Raw genomic sequence first — 19,023 nt, forward strand, 5'->3', positions numbered from 1 at the left:
TCCTCCCTTTAGATGAAACCATAATTTCAAAAAATCAGGTTGTCTTTGTCTAATATTAACATTTGGTTGATGATCTGAAACATGTAACAAATATGCACAAAACTAAGAAATCAGGAAAGGAGAAAACACTTTTTACAGCACTGTATTTCCTTCAGCAACAGTCTGAGAGAGCAGCATGCACAGCATACAGCTCCTGTGCTTATGTGAGCACATGGTTTAAAATCCAATTCACTTCACAACATGTCGTAACAAGTTGCACTGTATCTTTTCCCTTTCATATACTGCACCTTGATCCTCAGGATGTTTACCTGAGGATTGCATTACAAATGGGCAGTCTGTATTTCTGCCATTTTTTAGATATTTTAGTCTGTTTTTCTGAATATAAAGCAAAAACACTAAAAATACGTTCTCTTTTATCCTTTCACTCTCTCATATTCCCACCTTCATTACATTTATTGTCAGTTTATTATGAACCTCTAATGGTTTTTATCCTTAATTCATTCATTTAATGAAAAAAATTACCACTCGTATGTCAGCTGACAGAGATGTTTAAGGCATAGCTCCCCTAGATAGGTTACAACCTGCTTAACAAGTACTATTAAAGAACAGGAGGAACTAATAAGAAAATGCTTGTGATCACTTTTCAAAAAATATACATATGTGAGGTCATTTTGCAGACGACTGGAGTTCGTGGGAAGTTTTCTGAGCGTATGGCTCATTTGCTCACATGTTTATCTTGTAATCATTTCAGAGAAATTTGCATTCAAAATGTAAATATGATCCACACTGGGAGGATTTATAACGTTACATGTACAGTGAAAAATGTGTTCATATGAAAATTAAGATAATCTCTTAATGATAGTTATTGAAAAACAGTCATATTCTCCAACGTGTGTGGGAAAGTTCAGAGACATAGGACTGTAAGTGACGACATCCAATAATAACAAAAGTGAATTTAAATGAAAAATAAGTAATAAAAAGCTAATTATCCACAGATTCAGGTCTTATTTTATCAGCAGTGTTTCAGTGTTTACATGCAAAAGTAAGGAAATTGTAAAGCGACATCAAGATAAAACACTCAGGTAAAGAACAAGCTCACAATACAAGTATAAATATTTCCATAATTTCAATATTTCTGCATATAAACGATCCAAACCATCATCAGCTTTTTCATTGGTAAAGTATATGATGAGAAGTCAGTTCAAAAACAAGAGACAACAACAAAATTATACAGTTTTACAATCATTGAGGAAAAAGCTATAAGCTACAACACGTAACAGAATACCGCTTTCATACGTGTAAAAAACTCCCTCGTCTTTATCTTTCTGAAAGCAGCAGCAGTATTTTAATATATAAATTCCGATCTTTGCATAATGAGCTCTCTGTGTTTGCTTTTATTTCAGTGTTTATTTGAACCCTTCGAGGAAAGAGGCCAAATTAGACAAAGGACCAAAAGACTAACCAGATGTAAGTTTGAAATCTGTAATTCATTGCATGTTTTGTGTTTGTTTATGTTTATATATATTTATATATTTTCAAAATCAATTTCTAAGATATGCAGCAGACTGGATTTAAAAGAAAAGCACCTTTAAACCGAAGAATCAGCCTTAATATAATATCAGTTATGTTAAGCAGAGACTCTTTCATGCATGCAGACTACCAGAGAAAACAGATCTGGCAGCTCCTGACCTCAACAATAAGACACCTCTGTATTAGTACAGCATGGAGTATTTTTACAACAGTGATAAAGCCTAATTCTATGTTTTGATGTATACATGAGTGATGTAAAACATTTCAACTCTGGCTGCCTGCTCGTGTCTGCATTTGGGTCCAGCTGAACTTCCAATCTGTACACCCAGATTATAATGATGATTATAACCAGACCATCTATGAAATGAAACATGATTTCATTATCTAATGAAATATTTATTTAATCCGGCAGATTAAAGATGCAGTGGAGTCTCTTTCTGCTGATTCTGATGGGTAAGTGGAAAATTCTGATTGAGTTTCCCTATAGAGATGATATTTCTCTACCTGGTGTGTGTTTTGTTGAATCCTACAAACTTACCGTGTTTTTTGTAGTGTCTTGTCTTCTTACTTCTTCTGTCTTTTCTTTGTTTTTCCATTTGATTTTCATCTATTTGTTTTATCTGCACACATTTGTCTTTCACTGACAAGGTCACTGAGCTCAGAGTCACACTTGTGTTGTAGACTGTTTATCTGTGAACCAGTGAGTTTGATTTGATAATGCAGCATTATTGCTAATATTTTACTGCTTTTAGGTCAGTGTTTCGTCTCCACCTGTTACCTGTATGAGTACCACTTTATTAGAGAAGACAAAACCTGGGAAGAAGCACAGAAATACTGCAGAGAGAATTATGCAGACCTGGCCAGCGTGTTTGACATGGCAGACATGGCGAGACTGCGTGAATCCAAAGAGTATGAAGGTAAAGCCTGGATTGGACTGTTCAGCAACCCAGGAAAAGAAAACAGGATGTGGCATTGGTCTCTGCCAGGGGTGAACTACACTGAACATGAAACCAGATGGGGATCTTCTGAACCAAATAATCAAAATCAAAATGAGAACTGTGTGAAGACAAGAGAAAACTGGGCAGATGTCACATGTGACCAAACTATGTGGTTCATCTGCTACGATGGTGAGAATATGTGGATAATAATCTGATTTGATAATATAACTGAACTGAAAGAGAAATGGAGAGAAAGCATGTTTGAGGAATCATACAAATTATGTGTCTTTCTGTATTTCTTCAAAATGTTTGTGGTGATGGAAATTTTGTTTTGTTTTGATGTTTTGCTTAACAGGAAAGAAGAGAGACGGTAAATCCATCCATTTGATTGAGGAGAAGATAACCTGGACAAAGGCTCAGAAGTACTGCAGAGATCACTACACTGACCTGGCCAGTGGACTCGATCAGGCGGATGGGCAAGAATTTAAGATCCTGAAAAAGTCTCAGGATTTGTGGATCGGCCTGTTCAGAGACACCTGGAGGTGGTCAGATGGAAGTAATTTCTCTTTCAGGCACTGGGATATGGAGTCATTTAATGACGGACAAAACAGGAAATGTGCTTCGACTCTGTTAAACAGATCAGGAAAATGGAGCTCTGATGAATGCAACAATAAAAATCCTTTCTTCTGTTATGGTGGTGAGTTTCTACTAAGATTAATCTGATTTATTTTCCCCTGTAATAGGAGCATCACTAGACTTAGAAGATCCAAGGAATTGTCTGTAGAGCTCTGAGACAGGCTTGTGTTGAGGCACAGAAACATTTCTGCAGCACTGAAGGTCCCAATAAGCTCAGAGATCTTAAATGGAAGAAGTTTGAAACCACCAGGACTTTCCTAGAGCTGCCACCTCGCCAGTTAGAGAGTTTGAGGTAGAAAAGCCTTAGTCAAGGAGTGATGGTCACTCTGACAGAGCTCCAGCATTGCTCTGTGGAGCGAGAATCTTCCAGAAGAACAATCATTTCTGAAGCCCTCCAACAATCAGGCCTGTTTAGTAGAGTGAGCAGACTGAAGCCACTCCTCAGTTTACCAAAATGCACCTGAAGGATGCTCAGACCATGGGAAATAAAATTCTCTGGTCTGATGAAACAAAGATTGAACTCTTAACTCTGAATGCCAAGCATCACGTCCGGAGGAAACCAGGTACCACTCATCACCGGACCAATACCATCCTTACAGTGAAGCATGGTGGTGGCAGCATCATGCTCTGGGGATGTTTATCAGCAGCAGTGACCGGGAGACAAGTCAGAGTCGAGGGAAAGATGAATGCAATGTGCAGAGACATCCTTGATGATAAGCTGCTCCAGAGTGCACCGGACATTAGATCCACATTAGGTTCATTTTATACAGGACAAGCCCCCAAGCACACGGCCAAGATAAAAACAAGTGGCTGCAGAACCACTGTGAAGGTCCTCAAGTGACCAGCAAGAGCCAAAGTTTGAACCTGATTCTCTGGAGAAATCTGAAAATGGCTGTGCACCATCCAACCTGATGGAGCTTCAGAGGTTGTGCAATGAATGGGAGAAACTGCCCTAAAATAGATATGCCAAGCTTGTAGCATCATACTCAGGAAGGCTTGAAGCTTCAAGTGTTGACAAAGATACTTCAACAAAGTGTAAATACTTACATACTGTACATGCCATATTTTTGCTTTTGATTTGCAGGAATTTCAACAATCTTTTCCCCACTTTTTCATTTTGGGGTATCATGTGCAGAACTTTGAAGTGAACAAGAAATTTAATCTATTTTGGAATAAGACTGTAACAGGACAAAATGTGGAACTGTGAATGCTTTCCAAATGCACTGTACACACTTACAATAATTAAGTATACAGCTAAAGGAAGTGAAAAACTACAATGTTTTATTGTGTACTGTCTGTATTCAAGGTAAAGTGGAACATAAGCTGCTGTTAACCAGACTTAACTGAAGTTTGATTGTTTCTGACAGATAAATTGATTCTGATCAATGAAAACAAGACCTGGGAGGAAGCCTTGGATTACTGCAGACTGCACCACACTGACCTGGTCTCCATCACTAACCCTCACCAACAGAGATGGGTGGAGAGGAGAGCCAAGAATGCCAGCAGTCCTTACATATGGGTGGGACTGCGCTACAGCTGCGTGATGGATCTGTGGTTCTGGATCAGTGACAAAGCAGTCTGCTACGAGAACTGGGCTGATAATGGAAAGATTGAGGAGTGTGGTAGGTGTGCAGCTATGGAAAGAGGAGGACGGTATCAGTGGGTCAGTCAAAGAGAACATGAGAAATATAACTTTATTTGTTCTACAGAGTAAGTTTTAAACCTCTCTGACTCACTGCAGGTTAATTACTGCAGCAGAAATAATTTGCTTTTATGATTTTTATCAAGCACTGAATGTAGAAAGATGAAAAAACAATAATAATATTGCAGTGAGTCACCCCTGTGTCTTATATTAAGAACCAAAATATGGATTAGGGGAGAAGAGACTGTATCCAACATTACAAAAGCTATATGAAAAGGGTGATTACAGTTTTTGTTTTAGGGTCTCGTGTGTGTTATTTACACAGAAAATCACAGCATGTGGTGTTAGCATATTAGCAATGAAAGCAGAGAGGAGGAACTGACATCATGTCCAGTTTCAACCAAGACGATTAACATCTATGATAAATGTTTAACCTGCTGTTTAATTTAAGTTATATCCAAGTGTGTTTGTATGATGATTAAAAGTCGCTTTTTAGAGATAAGTGGTCCTCATAGCCATGTTATAATCATTTGTTTAAAGTAAACCTCAGTCTTAACCATCTGCAGCAGTAATATTGATCCATATAACACTGATGACACTTTTACTTTTAAGGATTTTATGTATACCTTGCCAATAATAAAGTTTTATGTGTATTCAGCTGTTTTCGTTGTATTTTATTGCTTCGATTGCTAAAGGAATGGCTGTTAAAATAAATCCTCCAACATGTGTCATTGTCAGCTATTAGTAAATATTTAACTACACATGTAATACAGTTTTATTATTCTTTAACCCTGGAAGGAGTTAGTCAGTACACTGTGTTTTCATGCGTTCCAGTTTGTCTCGTTAAAGAGTGCAGGAAGAGTTTTTTCCTTGCTGAAAAGTTGCGTCACACCCCTGAAGTAAAACATAATGTTCATATAAGTTGGGTGAAGAACAAAGGAATGTTTCTGAAAGAGATAATATCATTCAGTTTAAATAATAGCTAAATAACTTCTATAACCTCTTTGCTACATTCAGCGCTTCAGAGCAATGTTTTTAATGCTTTTACTTGTCATGGGAGGAAAAGCAGAGCCAGACTGATGCATTCAAACAAGAAAAGATTGCTCAGGAATAACACTGCTGCCGAAAACAGGATTTTAAGGTCTTTACTGGCAGAGCTGGAGCTGTGCGTGAGCAAAATAAGAAACCCACCTGAAGCCTTTTCTGAGCCCTGATAAGTTTTTCACTTGGCTTTGACTCCCTCTGCTGTCTGCACATCTCAACACTCACAGGGCTCTTACTGTTTGTTTGTTTTAACCGCAAACAGAAAGAGACTTTTTTAAAAATAAAATGACTGACAAAGTGCTGATAGCGGTGGAGTTACATTAAATAAGAGAAACAACAAACTTTATGACACCCTTGATGCTAAAAAAAACACTGTAGGACACTGTTAGATAACCTCCTCCCTTTAGATGAAACCATAATTTCAAAAAATCAGGTTGTCTTTGTCTAATATTAACATTTGATTGATGATCTGAAACATGTAACAAATATGCACAAAACTAAGAAATCAGGAAAGGAGAAAACACTTTTTACAGCACTGTATTTCCTTCAGCAACAGTCTGAGAGAGCAGCATGCACAGCATACAGCTCCTGTGCTTATGTGAGCACATGGTTTAAAATCCAATTCACTTCACAACATGTCGTAACAAGTTGCACTGTATCTTTTCCCTTTCATATACTGCACCTTGATCCTCAGGATGTTTACCTGAGGCATTACAAATGGGCAGTCTGTATTTCTGCCATTTTTTAGATATTTTAGTCTGTTTTTCTGAATATAAAGCAAAAACACTAAAAATACGTTCTCTTTTATCCTTTCACTCTCTCATATTCCCACCTTCATTACATTTATTGTCAGTTTATTATGAACCTCTAATGGTTTTTATCCTTAATTCATTCATTTAATGAAAAAAATTACCACTCGTATGTCAGCTGACAGAGATGTTTAAAGCATAGCTCCCCTAGATAGGTTACAACCTGCTTAACAAGTACTATTAAAGAACAGGAGGAACTAATAAGAAAATGCTTGTGATCACTTTTCAAAAAATATACATATGTGAGGTCATTTTGCAGACGACTGGAGTTCGTGGGAAGTTTTCTGAGCGTATGGCTCATTTGCTCACATGTTTATCTTGTAATCATTTCAGAGAAATTTGCATTCAAAATGTAAATATGATCCACACTGGGAGGATTTATAACGTTACATGTACAGTGAAAAATGTGTTCATATGAAAATTAAGATAATCTCTTAATGATAGTTATTGAAAAACAGTCATATTCTCCAACGTGTGTGGGAAAGTTCAGAGACATAGGACTGTAAGTGACGACATCCAATAATAACAAAAGTGAATTTAAATGAAAAATAAGTAATAAAAAGCTAATTATCCACAGATTCAGGTCTTATTTTATCAGCAGTGTTTCAGTGTTTACATGCAAAAGTAAGGAAATTGTAAAGCGACATCAAGATAAAACACTCAGGTAAAGAACAAGCTCACAATACAAGTATAAATATTTCCATAATTTCAATATTTCTGCATATAAAGGATCCAAACCATCATCAGCTTTTTCATTGGTAAAGTATATGATGAGAAGTCAGTTCAAAAACAAGAGACAACAACAAAATTATACAGTTTTACAATCATTGAGGAAAAAGCTATAAGCTACAACACGTAACAGAATACCGCTTTCATACGTGCAAAAAACTCCCTCGTCTTTATCTTTCTGAAAGCAGCAGCAGTATTTTAATATATAAATTCCGATCTTTGCATAATGAGCTCTCTGTGTTTGCTTTTATTTCAGTGTTTATTTGAACCCTTCGAGGAAAGAGGCCAAATTAGACAAAGGACCAAAAGACTAACCAGATGTAAGTTTGAAATCTGTAATTCATTGCATGTTTTGTGTTTGTTTATGTTTATATATATTTATATATTTTCAAAATCAATTTCTAAGATATGCAGCAGACTGGATTTAAAAGAAAAGCACCTTTAAACCGAAGAATCAGCCTTAATATAATATCAGTTATGTTAAGCAGAGACTCTTTCATGCATGCAGACTACCAGAGAAAACAGATCTGGCAGCTCCTGACCTCAACAATAAGACACCTCTGTATTAGTACAGCATGGAGTATTTTTACAACAGTGATAAAGCCTAATTCTATGTTTTGATGTATACATGAGTGATGTAAAACATTTCAACTCTGGCTGCCTGCTCGTGTCTGCATTTGGGTCCAGCTGAACTTCCAATCTGTACACCCAGATTATAATGATGATTATAACCAGACCATCTATGAAATGAAACATGATTTCATTATCTAATGAAATATTTATTTAATCCGGCAGATTAAAGATGCAGTGGAGTCTCTTTCTGCTGATTCTGATGGGTAAGTGGAAAATTCTGATTGAGTTTCCCTATAGAGATGATATTTCTCTACCTGGTGTGTGTTTTGTTGAATCCTACAAACTTACCGTGTTTTTTGTAATGTCTTGTCTTCTTACTTCTTCTGTCTTTTCTTTGTTTTTCCATTTGATTTTCATCTATTTGTTTTATCTGCACACATTTGTCTTTCACTGAGAAGGTCACTGAGCTCAGAGTCACACTTGTGTTGTAGACTGTTTATCTGTGAACCAGTGAGTTTGATTTGATAATGCAGCATTATTGCTAATATTTTACTGCTTTTAGGTCAGTGTTTCGTCTCCACCTGTTACCTGTATGAGTACCACTTTATTAGAGAAGACAAAACCTGGGAAGAAGCACAGAAATACTGCAGAGAGAATTATGCAGACCTGGCCAGCGTGTTTGACATGGCAGACATGGCGAGACTGCGTGAATCCAAAGAGTATGAAGGTAAAGCCTGGATTGGACTGTTCAGCAACCCAGGAAAAGAAAACAGGATGTGGCATTGGTCTCTGCCAGGGGTGAACTACACTGAACATGAAACCAGATGGGGAGCTTCTGAACCAGATGATCAAAATCAAAATGAGAACTGTGTGAAGACAAGAGGAAACTGGACACATGCCAGATGTGACCAAATGATGCCGTTCATCTGCTACGATGGTGAGAATATGTGGATAATAATCTGATTTGATAATATAACTGAACTGAAAGAGAAATGGAGAGAAAGCATGTTTGAGGAATCATACAAATTATGTGTCTTTCTGTATTTCTTCAAAATGTTTGTGGTGATGGAAATTTTGTTTTGTTTTGATGTTTTGCTTAACAGAAAAGAAGAGAGACGGTAAATCCATCCATTTGATTGAGGAGAAGATAACCTGGACAAAGGCTCAGAAGTACTGCAGAGATCGCTACACTGACCTGGCCAGTGGACTCGATCAGGTGGATGGGGAAGAATTTAAGATCCTGAAAAAGTCTCAGGATTTGTGGATCGGCCTGTTCAGAGACACCTGGAGGTGGTCAGATGGAAGTAATTTCTCTTTCAGGCACTGGGATATGGAGTCATTTAATGACGGACAAAACAAAAAGAAATGTGCTTCGACTCTGTTAAACAGATCAAGAAAATGGAGCTCTGATGAATGCAACAAAAAAAATTATTTCTTCTGTTATGGTGGTGAGTTTCTACTAAGATTAATCTGATTTATTTTCCCCTGTAATAGCAGCATCATTAGAAGATCCAAGGAATTGTCTGTAGAGCTCTGAGACAGGCTTGTGTTGAGGCACTAGAGCTGGGCGATATAAGATTTTTTCATATCACGATATGTTTTTTTCATTTCAGGCGATAACGATATCTATCACGATATAAGCCAAATAACTATATTTGTAAGATTTAAATGTGAAATAATCAGCAGCTTGTTTTTATTTAAATATTTATTTCCCATAATAAGTTCATCCATTAAGCGGACGCGAATGGATGGATGAAGTTCAACAGGGTAGATGTACTTAAGGAACATGAGACTTTTTCAGATAAATAAAGGCAAATATTGCAAACTACACAAAAGGCAGCCGCTAAGGCGTTTAAGTTTCAAAATAGAACAAACGAAACAGACTAAATTGTCAATTCCACTTAGAAACAAAATATTAATTCTAAAAATAAATCTTAGTTTGTTTTACAGAAGAACAGACAAAACTGACTGACTTTTGTCAATATCAAATAAACTGAGAACTAAAAGGAAATTCTCAATCTCTCCTTGTTGTATAGCTGAGCTTTTCAAACAGTTGTAACAGTTACTTTAGTCTGACAAAAGCCGAATGAAGAATTAGCGCTTCCAGTCAGAGACTGAGGCTACGTCCACACGTACACGGGTATTTTTGAAAACTGAGATTTTCCGTTTTCGTTTTAAAAAATAATCCCGTCCACACATAAAGGCAGAAATGAAGGAAAACGCTGCTATGAACATGCCAAAGCAGCAGGTGGCGCTAGATTCCTAACCGTGCAGAAATGTTGGCCAATCAGAAGTCTAGAAGCCTCGGTGGGAAAAAGTAAACAAAGCTGCGGCATAGAAGCAGAACCGAGTCGTATGTGTGGACGGACAGTAACTGTGTGTATATGTAAGCATTTAAACACTGCAGAGAGTAGAATTAACAGTATTGTAGAAATTCATTTCACCGAAACAATAACGCGGCGCACAGTGTGACGCATGCACCAGTTTATTGAATTTCCAGACTTGCTTTCGGCACAATTTACAGTGCACGCTACTCTGTTTTTGTCAGACTTGAAATAGCCGAAATACCTTCAAACTACGGAACTTCTATGGCTCTTCCGTTCGACAATCTCTCCGGCATTGGAACCATCATCTGTTTTCTCTTCGGTCACGCTCGGTTGATTTTTCTAGTCGGCACACTCATTTCCTCCATTACCCAGGCAGTACGGTGGCTGGCTGCTTCCCAAACAAACACACATGCGGCTTGGCACTTGTGCTGTACTTAACAAGTCACGCGACGTGACGCTGCGGCTGTGATTGGTTCGGCTCTGCGCTACTTAATGGACTACTTGCACTAACACTTCCGCGTTCTATGTAGTCCTGCTCCAGTGCTTCCGGTGCGGTTAAACCATGGCGACGTTCTACACTCGATGCCTACAAGAGCTCCCAAAATTGAACATCACCGATGTTCATCGGATTTGCAGAGTGACGACTACCCCCGCCAGCAAATTAGATAAAGGATTTAAGTTATATGCTGCATCTTATATACACAACTACGAAGGTAAGAAACGTAAATTAACCGACAAAGAAACGCTAGCTAACGTCAAATGCAAACACTACGTTACTCCGCTATGTCCTTCATTTGATGTCAGTTCTCTACATTACATGTTTTCTTAAACGGTGTTTTATGTCGTCCTAAACTATAGTTGAGGTTTTCTTAACTAATGTCACTTTTGTTGTTAGACACTGTTATATTAGCGTTAGGTAGTTGGCTAACTATGGAGGTAGTTAACTACCTAATGCTACTCTTGCTAAGTGTAAAATATATATGTTTAAGACATGCTGAAATGAGTAATACAGAAATAATGCTAATGGTACTTGTATCTTTATTCAGTGTCCAATAAAGACAGGTTGTCAGGGGAGGTCGGTGTGAGAGCCCTGTGCTACAGGTCGATGAGGAAGAGTGAGGCACCACACAGACTAAGTGTAGGCAGGAAGCTGTGTAAAGTTGTTAATCCCCGTTCAGTGGGGTTCAGTTCATTTAAGCATTAGTTAAGTTCATTCCTAAAGGCCCATCAACTTGAATGTTTTCCTTGTCTCCCTGCTTTATCACTCCTAATTTGACTAGTCAGATAGTTAAATCAACGTGTGTTTGGGTGATCAGAAACATTTGACAACAAGTTAATACTGCAAATATACACAATCTAAGTTATTACAGTTATCAAGCATGGTTAAGTTGTTTTAATAGGGAGAGAAGGAAACACTAAGCATTCAGGAGGGTACGTAACCATAACACTGAACTATGTTCCTGTTCAGCTCTTCCATGAAGATGTTACATTTTTAATTTTCGTTCTTTCTTCTTAGATTAAGCTTCTGGATTCATCGCCGGTGATACTGACACATAGCCAGTGCTCCTGTGTGGCAGGCGCTGTTATGTGCAATCACACAGTGGCACTGCTCTTCCAAACAGCACACTACTCACAACTCAGAGTGCCGGTTGTCCCCCCTGTGCATAGCTGCACGGAATCTGAACAGCAATGGCACAAGCCACGGACAGTGGTAATTTAAATGAGGTTAAAGTTTTTGAATTAGTCCATGTTTACATATGAACAGCAACACCATCCATAGTAAATGTGTCTTCTGTTAGGGTGTGAAGCCAGGACCCATCAACTCCATGATCTTCACTAAGCCGGTACCAAATAGGATGGCCCAGACTGGAGTACGGTAATTAGATTTGTAAAATTTGGTTTCACGTGTTACAAATGTATGTTGCTATTTTTTTCATACATACATGTGTCAGAATAGGTATTAATTTACATACAACATTACACTTTCTGAAGACAGCTAACTCAGTCATGTACATATACATCCCAGTCTCTAACTTATGCACCACTGTTTTACACCTTTTAGTTTTTAGTTTAGTTGTTGTTCAGTATAACAACCTTCTTCCTTACATTATTGTCATTGATGTTTTCTTTAGGAGTGGCTTCTACAGAGGCATGGTGGGTCCGTTACCAGATCCCTGCTTGTTCAGAATAACGGAGGCATATGCAAAATTTAATATTGAGGACAGGCCACTTGTGACCACAATGAACATGAGACCTGACAAGCCCCTTGTGGAAAGTGCCTTTGGGCTGGTGCAGGAGGGCAGTGTTCTGTCATATCAGCAGCCGGTTTTGACAACCCGGTACATCACACTACACCGCGATGCACCACCAACACCGCACTTGCCTCTGGAGGGGTATGACATCTTGCCATCAGATTGTGTGTTTGTGTGCTCAGAAGAAGAGCTTCTGCATCTGAAAAGCTTGTCTGTAACTCTGGAAATGGCTCACAAAATAGAGGAAGCTACACGTGAGCAAAGCTCTTCGTCTGAGTGGCATCAGCTCCGCAGGCCCAGAGTGACTGCCTCTAGGTTTCGGGAGGTGTGTCACGTCAGAGGCCAGAGCTCGGCCGAGTCACTAGCAGAGCGTATATTGAAGGGAACAAGGCAGACAGCAGACATGAGGAGAGGAACTGAGATGGAGCCTGCAATAGCAGCAGAGTATAGTAGGCTAATGAATGTTAACTACTCACCCTGTGGTCTGGTCATTCACCCCATTGCCCCCTGGCTTGCTGCATCTCCTGATGGTGTTGTTTTTGACCCCGATGAATACCCCCAGTTTGGCTTCGTCGAATTCAAATGTCCCAATGTACAAAACTTTATTGACTGCAAATATGTGCAGATGGAATGTGGTACCCCTAAACTAAAAAAGAGCCACGCATATTACTGGCAAGTGCAAGGACAACTGCTCATCAGTGGGATGCAGTGGTGTGACTTTGTTGTGTGGGCACAAGAGGACTACCTAGTGCAAAGAATATACATGGATATAGATGTGCACAATGCAATCAGAGAAAAGGCAGACTATTTCTTTTTTTACATATATATGCCAAGATACCTGTGTTTGAAAAAATGAACAGTGAAAACAGCAAAAAGAAAAACAGATCCTTCAGGCTGGCTGGAACAAAATAACTGATGTTTTATTTTCAATATATTTCATGAATTCTTTTGTTGTTACATGTTACTTTTATGTGACATCAATAAACAGTTATTTAAGCAATGGCATCAATTTAATTTTTAAAAACACACATTAAAACGTTGAATTTGTGCAGAACTTATTTACATGGTAAGTATTTAAAACTCCATGCCTAGCATACTGATATACATTTAGACAATAACTGAACTGTAGAAAATGACAAATGGTATTTTTGATGTTACAAAAGCTCAATGTCACTTATGGTTTTAAAACGATTTAGTGATTTACTTTATAATTTTGATAAATAGTTTTGTTGAATCTGAATAGTAATAATAGTAGTATAATTAAACAGTATTATTAACATTAAACATTTGCAATGAATTTGAATTATCAATAACTGAAACTCAACTATCAGCACTCAAGTACCAGTTCTGTAATCAAGTATTGTCAGCTGAGAAGGAAGAAATGCAACTGTAGTGGCCTCAGCTGCAGGTCATTTTCCATAAGTTACTTGTACTGGCACTGGTGTCTTGGGAAAAATCCATCTTGTCTCACTTAACCCATTTTTTAACTAATGCTGTGTTCTGGTAATTTGACAGCATACATGCCACTGCAAACAGTTGGTTGATATTATAAACATGTGACATGGTAATGATGCTATCAAAAAGTTTGTTCTGTTTGATCCTCCTAATGACTCGCTCCACATGTACCCTGAGTCTGGCTATGGCCTGCGTCTCCTTAACCTGGTATGCTGGCATCTGCTTCTGCTTAGATAGAAAAGGTGGGCAGTACACTTTGCATTTACAACAATCAGTGATTAGGAAGCCCTTATCTACCATCACTGCCATGTCTTCAGTCAACTTCTCAGCAATGCCTGATTGTTTGAATAGTTCCTTGTCACTAACCGAACCAGCATACAGATTAGAGATGAATGTCACTGGACCATGTGGAGCTATGCCAACCAGGGCTTTCATCGTACAGTGGGATTTGTACGAAGAGTACATTTCACTTTGGAGAAGTGGTGAGGATGGTGTCTGACACCTCAGCTCTGTACAGTCAAGGATCATCTGGGTGTCTGAGAAATCTTTGAATTCCTCAGGGAGGTAAGCTTGCACTTCTTCACGTGTAAGCCAGATGCACTGAGACCCCAGTGCAGTGGCAAGAAAATTTGTCCATGTTGCAATAATGCGGCTCACTGTGGACTGGTGTATGTTAAATCGGTGTGCCAGGTCCCTCTCCTTCAAACCAACTGACAGGAAAACCAGGAAAAGAAAAAACTCATCAATTGGCTGTAGCAGCTGCCTCTGGAAGGTGAAAACAAAAGGGAAAATGTTACTCCTTAAGCTATGAACTAGTAAAATTATTCTTTTCTTGGCTAAATGTTTTGTAATGGTTAGGCATACCATACTGTACCATGGGGTAAACAATGAGGTGCTGTAGTGCACAGGTGTATGTATGTAAAGGATACTGAGTCTAGCATACATACACCTGTGTATGTATGCTACTGTACATAAAGTAATGTTATTGTACATAAATACAATAACATTACACCTCTAGTTCTAACTACCAACAAACCCATAACCTACTGTTGATGTGCGTGCAGGTGTCAACACTTCTTCGTTCCGATTGGCAGCTGACTTGGCTCTTGAAACCCGGATCATTTTATAGATGCAAGGCTCAATCAAAACCCAGAATGCCATCAAATGATCATAGCTTGGAAATCTATTCACGAGAGAGACATACATCGTGTCAATCATTAATTAACATTACACACTGACATAAAAATAATGTGAACTGTGACAAATATGCTAATGGAATGCTGTATAAAATTGTTTGATTAAGAGTATTTGGTGTTGTATTTTACCTGTAGCATTAGGATATTGTTTAAATACTAAAGCATCTACATAAAACATACAATCAGCAGAGAAAAAGTACATTTCTATTTTGTTTTCATTAAGACTGGAAAAACTTTCTAAATTTAACTGATGGTGACCTTGGTATATTTTAAACAGTTAGCTTGAATAGAACTTAGATGTACCTGGTATAGAATCGGATGTCAGTGTCGGAGCCAGCAAAACGCTGTAACCCAAATTCTCGCTGGAGACGTAACTCCTGTATTTCCTTCCTCAGAGTCTCCACGTCTTCGGACAGGTCTTCTGCAGCTGATGCAGATATGTCCAATGCAGATGGCTCAGGGACTGAGCAGTAGTCATGATCTCTTGTAAGACTGTGCTCTTCTTGATCGTCAGGAGGAACTAGTTCAGGGCGTCGCTCCGTTCTCTCCCAAACACTACGCCGCGGTGGTTCAACTTTATAGCCATTCCACTCAAAAAGTGTTGGTACAGCACCTTTAATAAGCCGCCTTCGACCATCGAGGGTTGTTGGCTCTATGAGTTGATCACTGGCAAAGTGTCTGCAGCAGACCCTGGTGTGAGAGGTAATCGTGAAATGATCCCGGCGTATGTTTAACAGCCATTGTCTTCTCAAGTCGGAATGGGTCGGAAAGGCATGAAAACTTAGTATGCCGTTAAATTTGGCTGAAGCTGAACAAAGTGGGACACAGCAATGCTCGGAGTATTTCTTCTCCTGTTTTTGAAAATGTTCTGTTTTAAATACTTTCCTTTTTATACTCATTCTGAAGCGACATTAGCATAGCTACCGATAGATAAGCAAACGTACCGGAAACGCACAAGCGGTACTATTTGGAAACGGAAATACGTCACATGCCCTAGTGCAAGTAGTCTATTTGGATTGCTGACTTTTTTTTTTTTTTTTTAAAGAGGACAAGAGCGGCGAGGTCTATCGCGATAGTTTAATTTCTCTATCGAGTAAAAGTTATATCGCGATACATATCGTTATCGTTCTATCGCCGAGCTCTATGAGGCACAGAAACATTTCTGCAGCACTGAAGGTCCCAATAAGCTCAGAGATCTGTAAATGGAAGAAGTTTGAAACCACCAGGACTTTCCTAGAGCTGCCACCTCGCCAGTTAGAGAGTTTGAGGTAGAAAAGCCTTAGTCAAGGAGTGATGGTCACTCTGACAGAGCTCCAGCATTGCTCTGTGGAGAGAGGAGAATCTTCCAGAAGAAAAATCATTTCTGAAGCCCTCCAACAATCAGGCCTGTTTAGTAGAGTGAGCTAGTGATGGTAAATTTGATTCTTTTTGAATAAGCTGCTCCAGAGTGCACCGGACATTAGATCCACATTAGGTTCATTTTATACAGGACAAGCCCCCAAGCACACGGCCAAGATAAAAACAAGTGGCTGCAGAACCACTGTGAAGGTCCTCAAGTGACCAGCAAGAGCCAAAGTTTGAACCTGATTCTCTGGAGAAATCTGAAAATGGCTGTGCACCATCCAATCTGATGGAGCTTCAGAGGTTGTGCAATGAATGGGAGAAACTGCCCTAAAATAGATATGCCAAGCTTGTAGCATCATACTCAGGAAGGCTTGAAGCTTCAAGTGTTGACAAAGATACTTCAACAAAGTGTAAATACTTACATACTGTACATGCCATATTTTTGCTTTTGATTTGCAGGAATTTCAACAATCTTTTCCCCACTTTTTCATTTTGGGGTATCATGTGCAGAACTTTGAAGTGAACAAGAAATTTAATCTATTTTGGAATAAGACTGTAACAGGACAAAATGTGGAACTGTGAATGCTTTCCAAATGCACTGTACACACTTACAATAATTAAGTATACAGCTAAAGGAAGTGAAAAACTACAATGTTTTATTGTGTACTGTCTGTATTCAAGGTAAAGTGGAACATAAGCTGCTGTTAACCAGACTTAACTGAAGTTTGATTGTTTCTGACAGATAAATTGATTCTGATCAATGAAAACAAGACCTGGGAGGAAGCCTTGGATTACTGCAGACTGTACCACACTGACCTGGTCTCCATCACTAACCCTCACCAACAGAGATGGGTGGAGAGGAGAGCCAAGAATGCCAGCAGTCCCTACATATGGGTGGGACTGCGCTACACCTGCGTGATGGATCTGTGGTTCTGGATCAGTGACAAACTAGTCTGCTACGAGAACTGGGCTGATAATGGAAAGATTGAGGAGTGTGATAGGTGTGCAGCTATGGAAAGAGGAGGACGGTATCAGTGGGTCAGTCAAAGAGAACATGAGAAATATAACTTTATTTGTTCTACAGAGTAAGTTTTAAACCTCTCTGACTCACTGCAGGTTAATTACTGCAGCAGAAATAATTTGCTTTTATGATTTTTATCAAGCACTTAAGAGATTAAAGATTAAAAATATCTATGTCATAAGTATGATTGAAAATGATGATTTAAAACTTACCATGTCATAAACATTTTTTTCTGGATGTGCTCTATTATTCTAGAGAGAATATAGTGTGTTAAAAAAAAAGCTCAGTCTTAACCATCTGCAGCAGTTAAATTGATCCTTATAACAGAAGAAATACTTTTACTTTTATCATTTTATCTATAAATTTCTAATAATAAAGTATTATGTGTATTCAGGTGTTTTCATCGTGTTGTTTCTTTTGCAAAAGGAATGGTTCTCAAATAATATCCTCCAACACTCATCATTGTCAGGTAATAGTTGATATTTAACCTAAAATAAAATAAAAATTAACAGTTATTTAATCAGGAAGGAATGTGGACAGGTGAGTGACGAAGTGTTTCTCCCACTGAAAAAGCTACATGCAGATGCAGATGAACAGAATCAGCTTTTTGGATTTAAGGTCATTTATGTGAGTTTGCCTGTGAGTCAGAAATAAATCAAATCTGGTCAGTTGTAATTTTTGAACCTTGTTGTTGCTTCCCTTTAGTGTCTGTATCCTGAACACCTACAAGGCAGATAACCGTTAAACCTGTTTCACTCTACACTGTCTACATACTTTTACCGGCTCATCTGATTGGTTGATAACACACTATAGAGAATCTCTGGTCCTTAACAGCCCATGGTTTCAAGTCTAAGCCACTGGATTACCTACAGTGGGGCAAAAAAGTATTTAGTCAGCCACCGATTGTGCAAGTTCCCCCACTTAAAATGATGACAGAGGTCAGTAATTTGCACCAGAGGTACACTTCAACTGTGAGAGACAGAATGTGAAAAAAAACTCCATGAATTCACATGGTAGGATTTGTAAAGAATTTATTCGTAAATTAGGGTGGAAAATAAGTATTTGGTCACCTCAAACAAGGAAAATCTCTGGCTCTCACAGACCTGTAACGTCTTCTGTAAGAAGCTTTTCTGTCCCCCACTCGTTACCTGTATGAACGGCACCTGTTTGAACTCATCATCTGTATAAAAGACACCTGTCCACAGCCTCAAACAGTCAGACTCCAAACTCCGCCATGGCCAAGACCAAAGAGCTTTCGAAGGACACCAGGAAAAGTATTGTAGACCTGCACCAGACTGGGAAGAGTGAATCTACAATAGGCAAGCAGCTTGGTGTGAAAAAATCAACTGTGGGAGCAATCATCAGAAAATGGAAGACATACAAGACCACTGATAATCTCCCTCGATCTGGGGCTCCACGCAAGATCTCATCCCGTGGGGTCAAAATGATCATGAGAACGGTGAGCAAAGATCCCAGAACCACACGGGGGGACCTGGTGAATGACCTGCAGAGAGCTGGGACCAAAGT

General features: G+C 38.8%; 3 protein-coding genes and 1 pseudogene across 3 annotated transcripts; 3 read left to right on the forward strand and 1 right to left on the reverse strand.

The window, feature by feature from the left end:
• Nucleotides 1-1,456: 1,456 nt before the first annotated feature.
• On the forward strand, nucleotides 1,457-5,313 carry LOC146580244 (macrophage mannose receptor 1-like). Its single transcript, XM_085269572.1, has 5 exons — nucleotides 1,457-1,467; nucleotides 1,943-1,983; nucleotides 2,283-2,657; nucleotides 2,824-3,165; nucleotides 4,472-5,313. Exons 2-5 carry the CDS (start codon nucleotides 1,950-1,952, stop codon nucleotides 4,816-4,818), a joined length of 1,098 nt encoding a protein of 365 aa, XP_085125698.1. The 5' UTR covers nucleotides 1,457-1,467; nucleotides 1,943-1,949; the 3' UTR covers nucleotides 4,819-5,313.
• Nucleotides 5,314-7,637: 2,324 nt separating this feature from the next.
• On the forward strand, nucleotides 7,638-17,594 carry LOC146580245 (C-type mannose receptor 2-like). Its single transcript, XM_085266888.1, has 5 exons — nucleotides 7,638-7,648; nucleotides 8,124-8,164; nucleotides 8,464-8,838; nucleotides 9,005-9,349; nucleotides 17,218-17,594. Exons 2-5 carry the CDS (start codon nucleotides 8,131-8,133, stop codon nucleotides 17,562-17,564), a joined length of 1,101 nt encoding a protein of 366 aa, XP_085123014.1. The 5' UTR covers nucleotides 7,638-7,648; nucleotides 8,124-8,130; the 3' UTR covers nucleotides 17,565-17,594.
• LOC146580246 (uncharacterized) lies at nucleotides 10,734-12,984 on the forward strand (annotated as a pseudogene).
• On the reverse strand, nucleotides 13,762-16,137 carry LOC146580247 (uncharacterized). The gene is made up of 3 exons (XM_085266887.1): nucleotides 15,435-16,137; nucleotides 14,983-15,118; nucleotides 13,762-14,700 (listed from the first exon to the last, which is right to left on the reverse strand). Exons 1-3 carry the CDS (start codon nucleotides 16,028-16,030, stop codon nucleotides 13,948-13,950), a joined length of 1,485 nt encoding a protein of 494 aa, XP_085123013.1. The 5' UTR covers nucleotides 16,031-16,137; the 3' UTR covers nucleotides 13,762-13,947.
• Nucleotides 17,595-19,023: the final 1,429 nt, after the last annotated feature.

This window comes from Mchenga conophoros, linkage group LG3 (genome assembly GCF_057382185.1).
Source record: "Mchenga conophoros isolate Kocher_MC1m ecotype Shallow Benthic linkage group LG3, M_conophoros_male_GT1.1, whole genome shotgun sequence".
In the NCBI taxonomy this organism is placed as follows: domain Eukaryota; kingdom Metazoa; phylum Chordata; class Actinopteri; order Cichliformes; family Cichlidae; genus Mchenga; species Mchenga conophoros.

Bases quoted from the DNA above. Each gene is read 5' to 3' on its own strand.
- LOC146580247 (XM_085266887.1), bottom strand. From the start codon at position 16,030: ATGAGTATAAAAAGGAAAGTATTTAAAACAGAACATTTTCAAAAACAG. The intron at 15,119-15,434 runs GTACATCTAAGT...TCTCGTGAATAG, and splicing joins GACATCCGATTCTATACCAG to ATTTCCAAGCTATGATCATT. The intron at 14,701-14,982 runs GTAGGTTATGGG...TTCACCTTCCAG, and splicing joins CACCTGCACGCACATCAACA to AGGCAGCTGCTACAGCCAAT.
- LOC146580244 (XM_085269572.1), top strand. From the start codon at position 1,950: ATGCAGTGGAGTCTCTTTCTGCTGATTCTGATGG. The intron at 1,984-2,282 runs GTAAGTGGAAAA...TACTGCTTTTAG, and splicing joins CTTTCTGCTGATTCTGATGG to GTCAGTGTTTCGTCTCCACC. The intron at 2,658-2,823 runs GTGAGAATATGT...TTTGCTTAACAG, and splicing joins GTGGTTCATCTGCTACGATG to GAAAGAAGAGAGACGGTAAA.
- LOC146580245 (XM_085266888.1), top strand. From the start codon at position 8,131: ATGCAGTGGAGTCTCTTTCTGCTGATTCTGATGG. The intron at 8,165-8,463 runs GTAAGTGGAAAA...TACTGCTTTTAG, and splicing joins CTTTCTGCTGATTCTGATGG to GTCAGTGTTTCGTCTCCACC. The intron at 8,839-9,004 runs GTGAGAATATGT...TTTGCTTAACAG, and splicing joins GCCGTTCATCTGCTACGATG to AAAAGAAGAGAGACGGTAAA.